Below are 20,083 nucleotides of genomic sequence, written 5' to 3' on the forward strand. Positions count from 1 at the left end.
TATATTTTTTAATAAATTTAGATTTTATTGTTATACACTGTGTATATGCTTACCTCAGTGACAGTGGCATACCCGTGAAAGTCCCATCATCCTATGGGAGAGTGGTGCTCTCAAATTTTGTTCCAATCGATTTCTTAGGGATGTGGATATGACAGCCTGTCCCTAGAACTGGTCTAACAATCCTAAATTTATATAGTCAAAAACAACCATCAATTTGACCCCATTAACTATTAGAATATTAAATAAACATTCAACAAAATTCTACTGGTATATGGCCATCTTAAAGCAAGACTAAACCCTTCTATACTTTATAGAGAGGGAAGCTGTCAATTTGGCCCTTAATGGATCTGCAGTTGCCATGGAGCTGCACCAGCCATTTGATGGCTTGACGGTTCAGTTGAGAGCACAAGAAACATTAACAATATCATTCAGGACATGTTTCAGGACTAGTTTAAACTTGCTTCAAAACAATGCTTCAGACACGCTTTGTTAAAGCTCTCTGAATGCCAGTCAGCCCGTGACTAAATAAAATGGTTAGCTTACAGTCCTGTTTACACCTTGCTTTCGCTTGGTGCTTCGATGAGGTTTGGTGGAGCTTCGATGGGGCTTTGATGAGCCTTTGCTGGGGATTCGATGGGGCTTCAGTGGGACTTCAAGCGAGCTTTGCCATAGACTTTTATGGAGGCTTTGAAGATGCTTTGAAGCACCACGAAAAGCTACATGGGGTATCATTTTTGAAGCGCACTGCCCGAGGGCCCCGGGCCACTAGGGGGCCCCATCAGGGTTGCCAGCCTCAGTAAAACCAGGGACAGTATGTCAAAATCTGTGTGTTTTTTTTTTTTACACCTATCTCTAAAATGTCCCTTATTGACATCCCTTTGGTCTAAAAATCCTGAGATTATAGCTAGCTGCCCCACCTCTCCAGTACCTTCTCAGGCAATAGAAACATGTCTATGTATACTGTGTGTACATGTATGTGTATACTGTGTAATTGTATACTGTGTGTGTGTGTACTCTGTGGCCCCATAATCTCTGATTGCCTGGGGGCCCCATAATCTCCTATTGCCCGGGGGCCCCATGAGTTGTCAGTCCACCCCTGGCTTTGACTAGTGTTTAGAGAGCTATAACAAAGCCTGTAAAATAGCCGTTAATGTGTATTGAAGCCTAAGGAAGTGTAAATGGGCCCTAAGTTATATCTGTTTTGTGTATCAAATTGATGGATTTAGTTACAATTAAATCCAGCATTTAACTGGCCATTGGCAGTGCCACAGTGACAAGTATAGGCTCAGCCATATGACAGTCTTCAGGGAATTAGCTTGGATAAACCTGACTGTTCTTTAGAACGTAATAGCTGTTCTTTTCAGGGAAGGGTTAAATAATGTTGTTTACAGATCTATCTTCATTTAATGACTATGTAGAACTTGGCTGCCATCAGGGATTAGGCCACTGTGAAGCTCCTTTTGGCAGCTTGCTTTGAAGTCGTGCAAAATATAATTGTACGTCTGAATTCTGGTATGATTAGAACCGAGTCCAAACATACTCTAGTCGTGGACAGAGGTCACTGCCCCCTGCTGGACACAGATGGGATAATATTGTCATCTGAGGGGGATGTCTGTCCCCCATAATCCTATTCTCATTTTCCTTACTATTAACTGACACTGCAGAAAACCAGAAAGACAGCTTGGAATTCCGGATATAATGCTGACATTTCCTCTTCAGGTATATTTATATAATATTCCTGTTCTTTTTATTCGCCTTCTGCCAGATTGCGGAGAGATCAGGTCTACCCTCTAAAGCTGAATCCACCATATCTACCTCAAAGACTCTGCCAGATATACCTGAAAGATTTAACGGCTGGATCAACTCTTCCAGATACACATGCAAGACTCTGACTGGATCCACTCTGCCAGATCTACTTGGAAAATTTAGTGACTAAATCCACTCTGCCAGGGCCACCTCTAAGATTCTGTGACTGGATCCACTCCGCCAGATCAATCCTCAAAGATTCATTGACCAGGTTGAATTTTACCAGATCCATCCTCAACTGCTTGATCCACTCCATCATATCAACCCTCTAAGTCCCAGTGTTCACCTCTTCCTAATCAGTGACCACATCCAAGCTATCAGATTTGGTGACCAGATCTTCCCACCATACAGGTGAGCCATTTCAGTTTAGAATTATTTTTTTTATCGTTGTAGCACTAACCCCCGAAGGAGCTGCTGGTTTTATTCTGGCTTGCCGTTACCTAACCTGCTCACCTCTTCGTATTAGGGGGTCCCGTTGGAAAGTAGCCCAAATGATGCTAAATCCGACACTTGGGATAACACCAAAGAAAGACAAAAGACACAGGGGGGGGTGCCTTGGGGAAGGGGGGGGCGTGCAGCACGCGGAGGAAAGTCCGCTCATTTCGAGCGCGTCTCCAGGTAGGCGGGGCCCACGAAGGAGACGTCGCTGGCCCCGCCACCTGGTATGGACTTAAAGGGGAACCCCAACGCCGAAAAAAACAGCGTGGGGGTCCCCCCAGGTCCACATCAGACCCTTGTCCGAGCACGCTACGCGGCCGGCCAGGAAAGGGGGGACGAGCGAGCGCCCCCCCCCCCCTCCTGAGCTGTGCCAGGCCACGTGCCCTCAACATGGGGGGTGCCTTGGGGAAGGGGGAGCGTGCGGCCCCCCGACCCCAAAACACCTTGTCCCCATGTTGATGAGGACAAGGGCCTCTTCCCGACAACCCTGGCCGTTGGTTGTCGGGGTCTGCGGGCGAGGGGCTTATCGGAATCCGGGAGCCCCCTTTAATAAGGGGGCCCCCGGATACCAGCCCCCCACCCTATGTGAATGAGTATGGGGTACAATGTACCCCTACCCATTCACCTGTAAAATAAAGTACAAAAAAAACACAACACACAAGATAAAATAGTTTATTGCACAGCTCCGGGGGATCTTCCGTCTTCGGGGGTCTTCTCGCCGGACTCCTCCGCTATCTTCTTGTAGCTCTTTTACTAGCGGAGGAGCCCGGCTTTCTTCCTCGCAGTGGCCTCTTCTTCCGACTTTGGGGGTCTTGTCCCCCTCTTCGGTTCTTTTGTCGGGCCACCGCGCCTTCTTATAGCTCTTTTACAGGCGGTGGCCCGGTCTTCTGTCGCCGCCGCCTTCTGTTCTTCTCTTCTCTTCTTCTTCTTCTTCAGATGTTGCCTCGTCGAGTCCTCCGCTCACAATGACGGGGACCGGGCACCCAGCGAATTATATAGGGACATCAGCGGATGATGTCCCCGCCTATTATGATGTCACAGTCACAGCATCCTCTGGGACTGTGACACCATAATGGGCGGGGACATCATCCGGCGATGTCCCTATATAAGTCGCCGCGCGCCCGGTCAGAGCCATTGTGAGAGGAGGATCCGACGAGGCAACATCTGAAGAGAAGAAGAGAAGAACAGAAGGCGGCGACGGCGGCGGCGACAGAAGACCGGGCCACCGCCTGTAAAAGAGCTATAAGAAGGCGCGTGGCCCGGCAGAAGAACCGAAGAGGGGGACAAGACCCCCGAAGTCGGAAGAAGAGGCCGCGGCGAGGAAGAAAGCCGGGCTCCTCCGCTAGTAAAAGAGCTAGAAGAAGATAGCGGAGGAGTCTGGCGAGAAGACCCCCGAAGACGGAAGACCCCCGGAGCTATGCAATAAACTATTTTATCTTGTGTGTTATTTTTTTTTGTACTTTATTTTACAGGTGAATGGGTAGGGGTACATTGTACCTCATACTCATTCACATAGGGTGGGGGGCCGGTATCCGGGGGGGCCCCATTATTAAAGGGGGCTCCTGGATTCCGATAAGCCCCTCGCCCGCAGACCCCGACAACCAACGGCCAGGGTTGTCGGGAAGAGGCCCTTGTCCTCATCAACATGGGGACAAGGTGCTTTGGGGTGGGGGGGCCGCACGCCCCCCCTTCCCCAAGGCACCCCCATGTTGAGGGCACAGGAGGGGGGGCAAGGTACGGCTCAGGAGGGAGGCCCTCGCTCGTCCCCCCCTTTCCTGGCCGGCCGGGTAGCGTGCTCGGACAAGGGTCTGATGTGGACCTGGGGGGACCCCCACGCCATTTTTTTCCGGCGTTGGGGTTCCCCTTTAAGTCCATACCAGGTGGCGGGGCCAGTGGCGTCTCCTTCGCGGGCCCCGCCTACCTGGAGACCCGCTCGAAATGAGCGGACTTTTCTCCGGGCAGGAAAAGTCCACTCATTTCAAAAGTACGGTGGACTGGCACACACACGGCTGGATTGTCCGCCGAAATGCGAGTCCGGCGGGAAGATTGGAGTGCAAAACTACTTTCTAAGTCCGCCGTACTTTCGGGTCAAAAAAGTTTGCCGGACTTTTCCACCCGCTTGTTTGATCGTGTGTACGCGGCATTATGCCACGTACACATGACCAGACTTTCTGGCGGACTAGGTCCGACGGTCTTCCCGACGGACTTTCGACAGACTTTCCAAACAAACAGACTTAGCCACACACAATCACACCAAGAATTGACCGTGATGACGTATGTCCGGACTAGAATAAGGAATTTCATAGCCAATAGCTTCCCTAGCATCAGTTTTTGTCTGTCGGACTAGCATACAGACGAACTGATGTTCTAAATCTAAAGTCCGTCTGATTTTTCGACAGAAAAGATCCGATGAAGCCCACACACAGTTGAATTGTCCGACAGATTCGGACATTTGCCGTTGAAAAGTCCGGCCGTGTGTGCACGGCATTAGTGTGAGAAATTCATTCTGTTCCATGTGTTCCTTCTATGCAATCCTGACTAATTCATTGGCAATACCCCCACCCAAACTCAGTACAAATTTGGGCCTTACCTAAGGGGATGCACAGGCTGGGATTGCATTGGCAACTATCCTCTTGGATAAAGTATTCATATTGGATTAAGTATTACACTTCCACTCAATAGGGATGAGCCGAACACCCCCCGGTTCGGTTCGCACCAGAACTTGCGAACGACCCCCGCGTTCAAAACGAACGTTAGAACCCCATTGAAGTCTATGGGACTCGAACGTTCGAAATGGAAAGTGCTAATTTTAACGGCTAATATGCAAGATAGTGTCCTAAAAAGGGTTTGGGGACCTGCCTCCTGCCTCAGGGGACATGGGTCACTGCAAAAAAAAGTTTTAAAAACTGCCGTTTTGGCGGGAGCACTGATTTTAATGACGATTAAAGTGAAAAAAAAGGTGAAATATTCCTTTAAATATGGTGCCTGGGGGGTGTCTGTAGTATGCCTGTGAAGTGCCACGTGTTTCCCGTGTTTAGAACAGTCCCTGCACAAAATGACATTAAACGGAAATAACACCATTTAAAACTGCTTGCGGTTTTAATGTTATATCTGGTTCCTGCAATATGGTTGAAAATCATTCAGAAAAATGGCATGGGTAGCCCTCCCTGCCCATTACCAGCTTATTTGGGTCTTGTACGCATATTAAGGGGAACCCTGTACCCATATTTAAAAAAGGAAATGCGTGTGGCCCCCAGGCCCTATATACTCAGAACAGCAGTATACAGGCGGTGCAAACAAGACAGGGACTGTGTAGGTTTGTTGTGTTAAGTTGAATCTGTTTGTAATTTTCAACCGGTACATTTTTAAAGTGTAGCTCCAGTCAAACAAACTATTTTTAAGCTTTTTGGAAAACATAGGGAAGGGTTATCACCCCTGTATAATTTGTTTTGTCGTCCATCTTTTTTCATCTCACTTGCTGCTGTCTCCTTGCGTTTGCAAGTAGGAGATGTTTGTAAGTTGGATGTTTGAAAGTAGGGGCCTGCCCTATATTATAGCGGTATGTACTGGGTACAGAGCACGCAGACATCTCCTAACACTACTGACTGCAAGCTCTATTATTAACCACTTGACCACTGGGCACTTAAACACCCTTAATAACCAGACCAATTTTCAGCTTTCGGTGCCCTCACATTTTGAATGACAATTACTCAGTCATGCAACACTGGACCTATAGGAAATGTTTGTCCTTTTTTTCACACAAATAGAGCTTTCTTTTGGTGGTATTTAATCACCTCTCAGTTTTTTATTTTTTGTGCTATAAAAGAAAAAAGACCGAAAATTCTGCGAAAAAATGAATTTTTCTTCGTTTCTGTTATAACATTTAGCAGATTAGTAATTTTTTCTTCATAAATTTTGGCCAAAATTCATACTACTACATATCTTTGGTAAAAATAAGTACAAATTGGTGGATATTATTTGGTCTTTGTGAAAGTTATAGAGTCCACAAGCTATGGTGCCAATATCTGAAAATTGAACCCACCTGAAGTACTGACGGCCTATTTCCTTTTTTTTTTTTTTTTACACAAAATTGTCATATTATCAGGTTATTTCACACACACAGCATATGCATACCAAAAGACCCTGGAGAATGCAATGGTGGTCGTTGCAAATTTTTATCTCACACGGTATTTGTGCAGCAATTTTTCAAACGCGTTTTTTGGGGGGGAAAAACAGTTTTGTGCTTAAAAAACAAACAAAAAAAACAGTAAAGTTAGCCCAATGTTTGCATAAAGTGAAAGATGAAGTTATGCTGAGTAAATAGATATCAAACATGTCACTCTTCAAAATTGCACATGCCCGTGGAATGGCGCCAAACGTCGCTACTTAAAAAATCCCCATAGGCGACGCTTAAATTTTTTTTTTACAGGTTACATGTTTTGAGTTGCAGAGGAGGTCTAGGACTAGAATTATTGCTCTCGCTCTAACGTTCTCGGCGATACCTCACATGTGTGGTTTGAACACCGTTTTCATATGTGGGCGGGGCTTACGCATGCGTTCGCTTCTGCATGCGAGCACATGGGGACATGGGCGCTTTAAAAAATAAAAAAAAATTTTTATTGTTCATTTTACTTTATTTATTTTAGTTTGACATTTTTTTCTCCAAAAATATATTTTTGATCACTTTTATTCCTATTACAAGGAATGTAAACATCCCTTGTAATAGGAATATGGGGTGACAGGTCCTCTTTACAGTGAAATCTGGGGGTCAATATGACCCCACATCTCACCTCTAGGCTGGGAAGCCTGAAATAAAAAATAAAAAAAAGATTCTGGCTTTGATCGTACTGGCGAGTTGGTAGAAGCACCGGAGGGCGGTGAGGGGTGGGGGGCGTCTATGGCTGGGTATTTCAGGGTATCACCGAGTATGGCTGGGTATCTCCGAGTATGGCTGGGTATGGCAATTTATGGCAGGGTATTGCAGAGTATTGGCGGGGTATTGGCGGGGTACTACAGAGTAATAGCAGGGTACTGCAGAGTATTGGGGGGTACTCCAGAGTAATGGTAGGGTACTGCAGAGTAATAGCAGGGTACTGCAGAGTATTGGGGGGTACTCCAGAGTAATGGTAGGGTACTGCAGAGTAATGGGGGTTACTGCAGAGTAATGGGGGGTACTGCAGAGTAATGGCAGGGTACTCCAGAGTAATGGCAGGGTACTGCACTGCAGAGTAATGGCGGGGTACTGCAGAGTAATGGCGGGTACTGCAGAGTATTGGGGGGTTCTGCAGAGTATTGGGGGGTACTGCAGAGTAATGGGGGGTACTGCAGAGTAATGGCAGGGTACTGCACTGCAGAGTAATGGCGGGGTACTGCAGAGTAATGGCGGGGTACTGCAGAGTAATGGCAGGGTACTGCAGAGTATGCACTGGTATTGCAGAGTATTGGCAGGGAATTGAGGGGTTAAATTCGGTGAGCAGTGATGTGGGCACTGCAGATGCAGCCCACATCGCTGCTGACACCGATCTCTTTCCCCTCCGCTGTACCGATCGGTACAGAGAGGGGAGGGAGGAACCGGCGTCATAACATGACGCTGGTTTGTTTACAAGTGATCACTCCGTCATTTGACGGAGCGATCACGTGGTAAACGGCCGCGACGAGCGGCCGTTTACCGTGATCCGTGATGCGCCGGGTCCTGTGGACCCGGCGGTCACGGATGCTCTCGAGTGCGCGCCCCAGGGGGCGCGCGAAAGCAGAATTCTGGGAGGCCGTCAATTAACGGCCTCTCAGAGTTAAACAACCGCCCTGAAGCCGTTAATCGGCAATGGGCAGTTGTTAAGTGGTTAAAGCTAGATCACTAGCTATATAGGTGAGGTGAATATAGTGGTGTATACTGCGGTCAGGGCACAGACAACAACCACTACACAGCAGCAAGATAGGAAATCAGCCAAAAACGATTGGTGTGTACTGTGTTGAAGGTACACAGAACACCCACTGCTTCAGATGCTAACACACTACACGAGGCCGCCTCAAAGGCGGCCTTATATAGTGTGGGGCGTGCACTACACAGCCTGAGCTATGATTGGCCACAGGCAGGACGCCCGTGGCCAATCATGGCTCTCCTCGCTGCTGGCGCTGCGATTGGCCAAGCATGCGGGGTCACAGTGCATGCTTGGCCAATCATGAGCCAGCAATACACTGCGCCACCGCAGTGCATTGTGGTCTGCGCGCGCCACTCGAATTTTGACGCGAACGGCCCAAACGTTCGGAATTCGCCGAACGGCCGAACAGCCAATGTTCGAGTCGAACGTACGTTCGACTCGAACACGAAGCTCATCCCTACCACTCAACACACAGCGAATGCACAAAATGAAAATCCACAACAGACTTCTGCAGAACACTAAACAAACTACAGGTGATCTGATTCTCCAACAAACTTTTTCATCTCTCATTCAGGCTTCCTCTCAATTTCACCACTCTGTATCATGCACTCCATACTTTTCCTTCTCACAGTTGCATCCTCTCTCCTTAAATTCTCACTCCTTCACCCACCTTCTCCAGCCCACAGCTTATATATATCACCTTTACTCCTGTCTTCACCTTATTACTGCACGTATCAGCTCCTGCTTATTCTGAACCCATATACCAATAAAACCTGCAGGACACTGGGAGGTGTCCCCCCACATAAGTCACACTCCTATGTCACCTCTCTTACCTTTCTGCTACTCCTAACTTCTGGAGATATTTCCCCAAATCCTAGACCGCCATCATTTACCTTCATCTAACATACCCAGCACCCCCATCCTCTGATTGCAATCCACACAATCTCATTTCTATTCCTCTTCAGCCTAGAACCAGCCTCCCCTTCTCCTGTGCCCTTTGGAATGCCCGCTCTGTGTGTAACAAACTCACCACCGTCCATGACCTATTTATCACAAACTCCCTGAACCTACTTGCAAATACTGAGACCGGGATTCAAGAATCTGACCTTCCTTCTCCGGCTTCTCTCTCCTATGGTGGCCCCCCGTGGACTCACTCTCCCAGGCCTAGTGGATGGAAAGGAGGTGGTGTTGGAATTCTCCTATCCCCTCAAAGCACTTTTCAGGTTCTTCATCCACCCCCTCTCTGTTCCTCTCCTCATTTGAAGCTCATTATATTCGTCTATTTTCTCCAGTTTCATTGAGAATTACTGTGATCTATAAACCCCCTGGACCGGTATCAAACTTCCTTGATGACTTCTCATCCTGGCTACCCTACTTTCTCTCTTCTGAAATTCCAACAATCATTCTTGGTGACTTCAACATCCTTGTTAATCTTAACACTCCCGCTACTTCTAAGCTGCTGAGCCTAACCTCCTCTTTTGACCTAAAACAATGGACAAGCGCTTCTATTCACTCTGTTGGCAACTGCCTTGACCTCATATTCTCCTACCTATGCACTCCGCACAACCTCTCCAATATTCCCTTTCCTCTTTCTGATCACCATTGTCCTGCCCCAACTTGGCCACTTCTGTCTACAACAGTTCACTGTCATCCTCCCTGGATACCTTCGCCCCCCTCACTACGCACAGAATCAGGCCCCTGACTGTTACAACCCTGGCAGACAGACAATACCAGAAGCCTCAAAAAATGTAGCCGTGCTCTTGAGCACCTGTGGCGTAAAACTAAGTCACAGCACGACTTCAGCCAATATAAATCTTCCCTCCAAAAATACCATTCCTGCCTGCACACTGCCAAACAGACCTACTTTATTACTCTCATTAACACCCTCTCACGCAGTCCCCGTCAACTCTTTTCTATCTTTACCATTCTACTTCATCCTCCATTACCCCCACCCACTAACTTAGACCACTTTCACACTGAGGCGCTTTTCAGGCACTTTCACGCTAAAAACAGCACCTAAAAAGCTCATGAAAACGTATTTCCATTAAAATCAATGAACGCTTTCACACTGGGGCTGTGTGCTGACAGGGCTGTAAAAAAAATCCTCTCTCCATTGAAATTAATGGAAAGCTTTTCAAAAGCGACTGAAAAACGATTCAAAAGCGGCCAAGTGTTTTTACTGGCAGTTTAGAAGCGCCTCAGTGTGAAAGTGGCCTTACTCACTGCCCAGGAGATTGCTAATCACTTCAAAAATAAGATTGAAACAATTCGTCTTGAGATCTCCGCTTTCCCTCACTTTACATCCCTTGTCCTCCTGCACAATCAATACTTCCCTCTTTTAACCCAGCTACTATAGAGGAAGTCACTAAACTTTTTTCTAATGCCCACCTATCCTCCTGCCCCCTGGACCCTGTTCCTTCTCAAATACTACGGTCACAATTTGACTCAATCCTACAATCCTTAACTTCACTCCTTAACTTAACTCCTTAACTAAATATCTTCAACCTCTCACTCTCTAATGGCATCTTCCCCAACACTCTAAAACATGCGCTAGTCCCTCCCATACCAAAGAAGGCCTCAGAATCCACCAATCTTAACAACTTAAGACCCATCTTTTTACTCCTTTTAGCCTCCAAACTCCTTTAACGTTTGGTCACCAACCGAGCGACCACCTCATTGAGATTAACCTTCTTGATCCACTTCAGTCTGTATTTCGCCCACAGCACTCCAACAGAAACTGCCCTCCTAAATTTCACAAACTACTTACTAACAGCCAAAACCAATGGTCATTATTCCATACACTTATTCTTGGATCTTTCTGCTGCCTTTGATACAGTTGACCACCCCCTCCTCAAAAAACTCAATTTGCTTGGTCTTCATGGCTGTACTCTTATTTGGTTTGAATCTTACCTATCATTGCACCGTCAGTGTCATTTACAACTGCACTTCCTCTTCTCCAACTCCTCTTACTGTTGGGGTCCCCCAAGGTTCTGTCCTTGGACCTCTACTATTCTCGATCTACACATTCTCCCTGGGTCAGCTGATAGCCTCCCATGGCTTTCACTACCATTTATATGATGATGATGACACCCAAATCTATCTCTCTGCCCCTCAGCTCACCCCATTAATCTCACGTATCACTGATCCACTAACAGACATAGCCTGGATGTCAAACCCCTTCCTCAAACTGAATCTATCTAAAACTGAGCTCTTAATATTTCCTCCCCCACGTGCCCCTTCACCTGACTTCTCTGTCAAGATCAATAGCACATCTATCAGTCCGTCCCTACATGCCAGGCTGCTAGGGGTAACCTTAGACTCTGAACTGTCCTTTCAGGCCCACATACAATCCCTGTCCAAATCATGCCGTCTTAGCCTCTACAATATTTCCAGAATACACCAAGCTTCTAATTCACTCCTTGGTTATCCCTCGACTACTGCAACTCCCTCCTCATTCGATTACCTTTACATAGACTATCCCCCCTTCAGTCCATAATGAATGCCGCTGCAAGACTCATCCACCTTGCCAACCATTCAGTGTCCTCCACCCCTCTCTGCCAATCCCTCCACTGGCTTCCACTCACTCAACTAATAAAATTCAAAGTACTAACAATAATTTACAAAGCCACCCATAACTCTGCCCCAGCTACATCACTAACCTAGTCCCAAAATACCAACCAAGCCCGTCTCTTCGGTCATTCAAAGACCTCCTGCTCTCTAACTCCCTTGTCACCTCCTCCCATGCTCGCCTCCAGGATTTCTCCAGAGCTTCTCCCATCCTTTGAAACTCCCTACCCCAATCTGTCCGCCTGTCCCCTAATCTATCCATTTTTCTAGGCGATCCCTGAAAAACCTTCTCTTCAAAGAAGCCTATCCTGCATCTAACTAACACTGTTTTACTTCCTCCATCAGCTCATCCCCCCCACAGCTATTACCTTTTGTATCAATTGCCCCTTCCTTTTTAGATTGTAAGCTCTAACGAGCAGGGCCCTCTGATTCCTCTTGTACCAAATTGTAATGTAACTGTAATGTCTGCCCTCATGATGTAAAGCACTGCGCAAACTGTTGGTACTATATAAAACCTGTATCATAATAATAATAATTCACATCAAGTACGTCGAGCTGAGTTGATCAATGCATCAACATAAGGACTCCAACATAACTAATGCTGTTTATGTGTCCAGTTCACAGCAAAGGATCGCATTGGAATGCACCAGGGAAATAATCCCTGGTGATCCTGGAGGTACATTTGGGCACTTCCTGTTATAAGGTGACAACACTTTGTCCCTTTCTCCCTTATGTGCTCCTGCATGCTCACCCTAACACACCCTGTCTGATGTCACAAGTGTCTGTTTCAAAGCACATTAAGCAGACATGATTCATTGTTGTCACCATCAGGAACCCCACCTTGACAGATGTCATGCAGCCATCACTAGAGTGCATGTAAGAGAAGAAGTAACTGCAAAGAGACTTCAGGAGATCAGCAGTACTGAGACAGAACACAAGTGAAAACAGAGTTTAGGTACATACATTGCATATCACATTACTTTTGTTGCTGTAAAGTACTATACCCTGCCATCAGTGCAGAAAAACGAATATATCATCATTGAGATTAGTTTATATCCAGTGACAGCAAATATTTGTCTTGTTTGTTCACCACTTTGGTTTATGTAGGATAAGATGTCTCAGTGTGTATTTGCTGAGAATACATCACTGCTTTCATTGCTTCTTTTTTCGATAAATATCAACATGTAAAATTGCAGTATTGTACAATGTTAACAATCAGGAAAAGTAGGATATAAGAAAAATAGAGAAGTGCTCTTTTCCTTTCAGGCTGTGTGCACTCACCTTAGACAAATGCTATTTTCCTTTAAGGCTGTGCACAATCACCTTAGAGAGGTGCTCTTTTTTCTACCAGGCTATGCACACTCACCTTAGACAGGTACTCTTTTTTTTCCAGGCAGTGCGCACTCGCCTTCGACAGGTGCTCTTTTCCATCTAGTCTGTGCACACTTACCTTAGACAGGTGCTCTTTACCTTCCAGGCTGTGCACATTCACCTTAGACAGGTGCTCTTTTCCGCCCAGGCAGTGCAAACTCACCTTAGACAGGTGCTCTTTTCCATCTAATTTGTGCACACTCACTTTAGACAGGTGCTCTTTTCCATCAAATTTGTGCACACTTACTTTAGAGAGGTGTTCATTTCTGCCTAGGGAATGTACACTCAGCTTAGACAGGTGCTCTTTTCCTTCCAGGCTGTGCACATTCACCTTAGACAAGTGATCTTTTCCATCTAATTTGTGTACACACTTTAGACAGATACTGTTTTTCTTCCAGGCTGCGTACACTTACCTTAGACAGGTGCTCTTTTCCATCCATGCAGTGCACTCTCACTTTAGGCAGGTGCTCTTTTCCTTCCAGGCTGTTCACACTCACCTTAGACAGATGCTCTTCTCCACCCAGACAGTGCACACTCACTTTAGACTGGTGTTCTTTTTCTTTCAGGCAGTGCACACTCACCTAAAGCCCCATACACACTATCAGATTATCTGCTGAGTTTTTCCTTCAGATTTACCAAAACCATGTAGTAGAAGGGCCTGCCTGATTGCATACACATTGAAACTCCTAAGGTTTGTCCTCATATTATATGGTTTTGGTAAATCTGAAGGAAAAACTCAGCAGATAATCTGATAGTGTGTATGGGGCTTTAGACAGGTGCTCTTTTTCTTCCAGGCTGAGTACACTCATCCTAGACACCATAAACATGTTCTGCTCTAAAGAAAAGTGCTTTAAGTGCAGTGCGGTGCTCATAGACATAGTCAGGCTCTTTCACTGTCCAATCAGCTGGCTGGGGGTGGATCAGTGACCTGGCATAATTGCTAACTGCAGTGTAGAAAAGGGAGGTCGCCAACCTAATGCTGCTGTCTGGCATGGCTGCCTGGATGACAGGACTGGCCAAACAGACTTACTGTACATTCTTCAAGTTAAACAGCTCTCTTACAGTATATGTTCTGCTGCTCTGATGACTTTCTTTTATAATATATAAAAAAATAATTCTATCTGGATATATAAGCATATTCATTTTCTTCTTTTCAGAAATTCAGACGTGGGATAGAATTACAGATCCTTGTACAATATGTTCCTATCTAAAATTATTACAATATTGGTCATGTATTCGTTATCAAGTGAGACAGTAAAAGGTGAGGACTACTTTATTATTACTAGCAATAAACCAGCTCTATGTTCCTGGGTCTGTACACCTGCTGTGCCCATTATGAGGGTTTCCCACCATTCCTGTGCTGAGTTCCTGAGTCTGCACATCATCTGTTCCACTATGAGGTGTTCCCACAATTCTGGCGCTGAGTTCCCAGGTCTACACACCTGCTGTGGTCATTATAAGGGGTCCCCACTACCCCTGTGTGAGCTCTCAGCTCTGCACACCATCTGTTCCCAATATGAAGGTTTCCCATTATTCCCGCACTGGTCTGGAATCTGCTGTGCCTATTATGAGGGATTCTCACCATCTCTGCTGGATTATACCATTATAGCATATGTTACCATACATACTGTATGTGTTTAATGTTATCGAGAATTTAACATGAGGAGCTGGAACACATAGAGGTATGTGGGAAATCCCTGTAGGGTGACAGGGCAAGGGGACACCCATGATTCCTATGGAGATGGAAAAAGAGCTGAGAATTTTGGTTGGGGGGTATTTTGTTTCTTGAATCCCCAATATATATATATATATATATATATATAATTTTTTTTTTTTTAAATAGTTTTTTGTTTATAGCGCAAAAAAATAAAAAAACTGCAGAGGTGATCAAATACCACCAAAAGAAAGCTTTATTTGTGGGAAAAAGTGACATAAATTGTATTCGGGTACATCGTTGTACGACCGTGCAGTTGTCAGTTAAAGTAAAGCAGTGCCGTATTGCAAAAAATAGCCTGGTTATTAAGGTGGTAAAACCTTCTGGGGCTGAAGTGGTTAATCCCAAATCTATTGTATATAGACCAAATCAACTCTTTCCTTTTCCCTCTCCTCCTAAAATAACAAATTCCCCTTTTTTTTTTCCTATTCTTGTTATTATTATTGTTACATATATATATATCCATACAATGGGTCCATCTATGAGAGAAACATCAATTTGATGACACAGACCCTTTAGGTTAAACACCTGGCAGCTGATATTATCTGGACTGCTATGTATTCCCCCTCCAGCTATTTTTTATTATATAATTATTTGGTTTGTCTGCCCTACTGACCCCTGTCATATGCCCCGCTGACCCCTGTTCTATGCCCTGCTGACCCCATCCTATACCCTCCCCACCCTGTATTCTGAGCTGCTGACGCCATCCTCTTTCCTGCTGACTCCTCTCCTATGCCCTGCTGACCCTATCCTCTGCTCTGCTAACCCATGTCTATGCCCCGTTGACCCCTGTACACTGCCCTGCTAAACCCCTTTCCTCTGCTCTGCTGACCCCTGTCTTATGCCCTGCTGACCCCTGTCTTCCACCCTCATGACACCTGCACACTGCCATGCTGACCCCATCACCTGCCCTACTAACCCCTGTACACTGAACTGCTGACCCAGTGTACTCCGCCCTACTGACCCCTGTCCTCTGCAATGCTGACCCCAGTATACTTCCCTTCTGACCTCCCATCCTCTGCTTTGCTGGGCATTGTAACACTGCCTACATACTGCTGTCCCTGTCCTCTGCCCTGCTGATTGCCTATCCTCTGCCCCCTTTGACATTTATTGCACTCCCGCATCAGACAGGCTAGATCTGGCTCTGGTGTTAGGCTGAATGTCTTCTCTCACTTTGGAATGGTATTCACCAGCTTTTGGGAGCTACTGATTTAGAGGTTCAGGAACTGGGGTGATCTGAGGTGTGAAGGCGTAGGAATTGGGGTGATTTGAGGTATGAAGGTGCAGGAATTGGGACTGATCTGATGTGTGAAGGGGCAGGAATTAGGCTGATCTGAGGTGTGAAAGTGCAGAAATTGGGGTGATCTGAGGTGTGAAGTTTCAGGAAATGAGGCTGACCTAAGGTGTGAAGGTGCAGGAATTGGGGTAATCTCAGGTGTGAAGGTGCAGGAAATGAGGCTGTCCTGAGGTGCGATGGAGCAGGAATTGGGTGATCTGAGGTGTGAAGGTGCAGGAATTGGGGTAATCTCAGGTGTGAAGGTGCAGGAAATGAGGCTGACCTGAGGTGCGATGGAGCAGGAATTGGGTAATCTGAGGTGTGAAGGTGCAGGAAATGAGGCTGACCTAAGGTGTGAAGGTGGACGAATTGGGGTGATCTGAGGTGTGAAGGTGCAGGAATTTGGGTGATCTGAGGTGTGAAGGTGCAGGAAATGGAGCTGACCTGAGGTGCGATGGAGCAGGAATTGGGGTGATCTGAGGTGGGAAGGTGCAGGAATTGGTGTGATCTGAATTGTGAAGGTGCAGGAAATGGGGCTGACCTGAGGTGCGATGGAGCAGGAATTGGGGTGATCTGAGGTGTGAAGGTGCAGGAATTGGGGTAATCTGAGGTGTGAAGGTGCAGGAATTGGGGTGATCTGAGGTGTGAAGGTGCAGGAATTGGGGTGATCTGAGGTGTGAAGGTGCAGGAATTGGGGTGATCTGAGGTGTAAAGGTGCAGGAAATGGGGTGATATGAGGTGTGAAGGTGCAGGAATTGGGGTGATATGAGGTGTGAAGGTGCAGGAATTGGGGTGATATGAGGTGTGAAGGTGCAGGAATTGGGGCTGATCTATCTGACACTCAATTTCTTTGAAAACATTTTTGGGCACATTATGCTCAAAGGGTTGTCTATTCCCTGTATGTATCTCTCTATCAGAAGCAAGAGATTCCTATTTTTAATGTACACAGTTGTGTTATCTGCAGATCTGAGGAGCAGCTAACTAACTACATATTTTTTTCAGCATTTATAGATTTGGATATTCGTAGTTACTCTGAAGATTTATTTTTCAAGAATTCTAGGTCTCATTCACATGACATACCAATCCGCACACTCGTATGAAGGACCATCTTCACCTGTGTGGGAAGCAGAGGTGCATCCCACGTGAGCAAAGACGGCCTTTCCCAAGTGTGTACAGATCGGTACGCCTGTGTGAATGAGGTCTTACAAGCGTTGTGTTAGTATGTTTACATATTTATCAAACTTCAAGTATACCTGTTTTTTTTTTTTTTTGTATTGGACACAATGGAGATAGATTATAACATCTATTGATTTTTTACTGCTGTGTCCCCTTCACAGAGATTTACCCTCTCCATTTGTCCTCTATACCATCATCATTGAAAATTAAGTAAAAGAAAATCCCAAATTTTGGGTTCTCCACAGAAAACTAATAAAGGGGAAATGTTCCAATGGGGACACTAGTACTGGCGACCTGGGGATCCCCAGTGAATTCCCTTAATTTGAAGGGATTTCCTCTTACTTCCTGTTTGGCTATGGGACAGGAAGTAAAAGTAAATCTCCCCAATAGGGCAAAGATGGCAAATATATATATATATATATATATATATATATATATATATATATATATATATATATATATGGGTTATAACAATCCCTTTCTCTATCCAAAATTTAAAAAAATTGCTTATAGTTTTACTTTTCTAGGCTGAGCAAGGGGAGGAGAGCAGTTTTTCAGATGCAGGTGCACCCATTGAAGTATGTTGGAGCAAAAATGCCAATATATATAAAAAAAAAAATCCTGTACTTTTTTGAGCTTTGGGTGTAGAGTATATGGCAACTGAGCATACAGGTGTGAACAGGAACAATTAGAAAGAATGGAGTTATGCATGTAGTCAGGCAAACAAGCCAAAAACACTAAAGACCCTTTCACATGGGCTGTCCGATCAGGTCCACCCATCAGTTTTTCAGGCGGATCTGATTGGACCCTCCATTTACCCCTATGGAGCGATGGATGTCAGCGGTGACATGTCCGCTGACATCTGCCGCTGTCCATTTTGATTTTATCTGCAAAATCCAGACGGCTGGTTACCCTATTTTCCATCCGTGTGACGGATCAGATTGGATAGGATCAGATGAAAATGGACACGGAGTCCGTTTTCACCCAAGCTCCCCATAGAGGAGAACAGTACTCTGTCCATTTCCGCTCTGCACAGTGAGCGGAGACGGACCTGTCATCCACGTGCTGCAGCAGGGATCAGTGGAGCGATCCGCTGCTGAGCAAGTGGAGTCCATCCAACAGAGGTGCCCATGTGAAAGGGGCCTTAAGGTTTAATGGAGGCTTATACAAGAGTTGTTAAAGCAGAAAAAAAATTATCTGTTTAACCACTTGCTGACTGCCTACTGCACTTTTATTGCGGCAGGTTGGCATTATTACGCGAAACAACGTTCCTGTACGTCATTTCATGCATTAGAAACTAGGAGGCACGCAATCTCTGTCTTCACTCAGTCAGAGCACCACCCCCACACAGTTAGAAAGCACTCCCTAGGAGCACACCTAATCCTTTGATCGCCCCTGATGTTAGCCCCTTTCCTGACAGTGTCATTAGAACAGTAACAGTGCATATTTTTAGCACTGATCACTGTAATAATGTCACTGGTTCCCAAAAAAGTGTCAGTTAGGTTTGTCCGAACGCAATGTCGCAGTCCCGTTAAAAATTGCTGATCGCCGCCATTACTAGTAACAAAAAAAAATAAAATAAAGAAAAATGCCATAAAAATACCCCATAGATTGTAGACATAATAACTTTTGCGCAAACCAATCAATATACGCTTATTGGGAATTGTTTAGCAATAAAATGTAGCAGAATACATATTGGCCTAAATTGATGAAAAAATGTGACTGTTTTACATTTTTTTATTGGATGTTTTTTACAGCAAAAAGAAAAAAAAATATATATATATATTTATTTATATATATATATATATATATATATATATATATATATATATATATATATATATATATATATATATATATATATATATATAATTTTTTATTTTTATTTTCAAAATAGTTTTTTGTTTATAGTGCAAAAAAAATAAAAAAACTGCAGAGGTGATCAAATACCACCAAAAGAAAGGTTTATTTTTGGGAAAAAGGGACATAAATTGTATTCGGGTACATCGTTGCACGACCGTGCAGTTGTCAGTTAAAGTAAAGCAGTGCCGCATTGCAAAAAATAGCCTGGTTATTAAGGGGGTAAAACCTTCCGAGGCTGAAGTGGTTATTCCCAAATCTATCGTATATAGACCAAATCAACTCTTTCCTTTTCCCTCTCCTCCTAAAATAACAAATTCACTTTTTTTTTCTTCCTATTCTTGTTATTTTTTCTTTTTGGCTTGTCATGTTTTGTATGTCTGTTTGTATTAGAAATTAAATTTTGGTGTCATAAAAACCTGGTCAATTAATAGAATAAAATGATCACATTATATCTAAAGCAACACTTTAGCACTGACCAAACTGGAAAATAAATATTTAATGCCTTTAATATACTGTATATAGAAAGTAGGTAAAGAAAATAACACTAAAAAAAGTATTTTTTGTCATGGAAACCAATAAATATTTCACTTTTTCTATCATAGAGAATATTAAAATAAGATATGATCAAATCAGCAGATTGATAGCTGAAATGTGAAAAGGTCTCTGGATCCAAACTGGTTAAAACTGAATTTCAGGCAAAGAAACTTTCATTTAAATCTATTCCTCAATAGCCACAAAGGATATAAATCTACTTTGCATGCACCTTTGCATGTATTTGCAAACCTAGTTGTTATCTTGCAAAAGTAGTGGTTACATCATCACAGTGCTGTACATTGCCTGTGCAGAGCTGTGGGAGGGGCCCAGCAAACTCCACCCACTACAGCAGGGATATGCAATTAGCGGACCTCCAGCGGTTGCAGAACTACAATTCCCATGAGGCATAGCAAGACTCTTAGAGCCACAAGCATAACAGCCAGAGGCAGAGGCATGATG

At 44.9% G+C, this 20,083-nt stretch overlaps 1 protein-coding gene across 1 annotated transcript in view; it reads left to right on the top strand.

Moving 5' to 3' along the window:
• Nucleotides 1-1,458: 1,458 nt before the first annotated feature.
• The window catches only part of LOC143930820 (pancreatic lipase-related protein 2-like), a 70,083-nt gene continuing 51,458 nt past the window's right edge, over nucleotides 1,459-20,083 (top strand). Inside the window, exons 1-2 of the mRNA XM_077455432.1 lie at nucleotides 1,459-2,157; nucleotides 14,219-14,322. Of these exons, the coding sequence (XP_077311558.1) occupies nucleotides 14,259-14,322 (64 nt within the window). The 5' untranslated portion in view covers nucleotides 1,459-2,157; nucleotides 14,219-14,258. The remainder of the gene's footprint in view (nucleotides 2,158-14,218; nucleotides 14,323-20,083) is intronic.

This window comes from Lithobates pipiens, unplaced genomic scaffold (genome assembly GCF_037356315.1).
Source record: "Lithobates pipiens isolate NorthernLeopardFrog02 unplaced genomic scaffold, aLitPip1_a1.2 Scaffold_25, whole genome shotgun sequence".
In the NCBI taxonomy this organism is placed as follows: domain Eukaryota; kingdom Metazoa; phylum Chordata; class Amphibia; order Anura; family Ranidae; genus Lithobates; species Lithobates pipiens.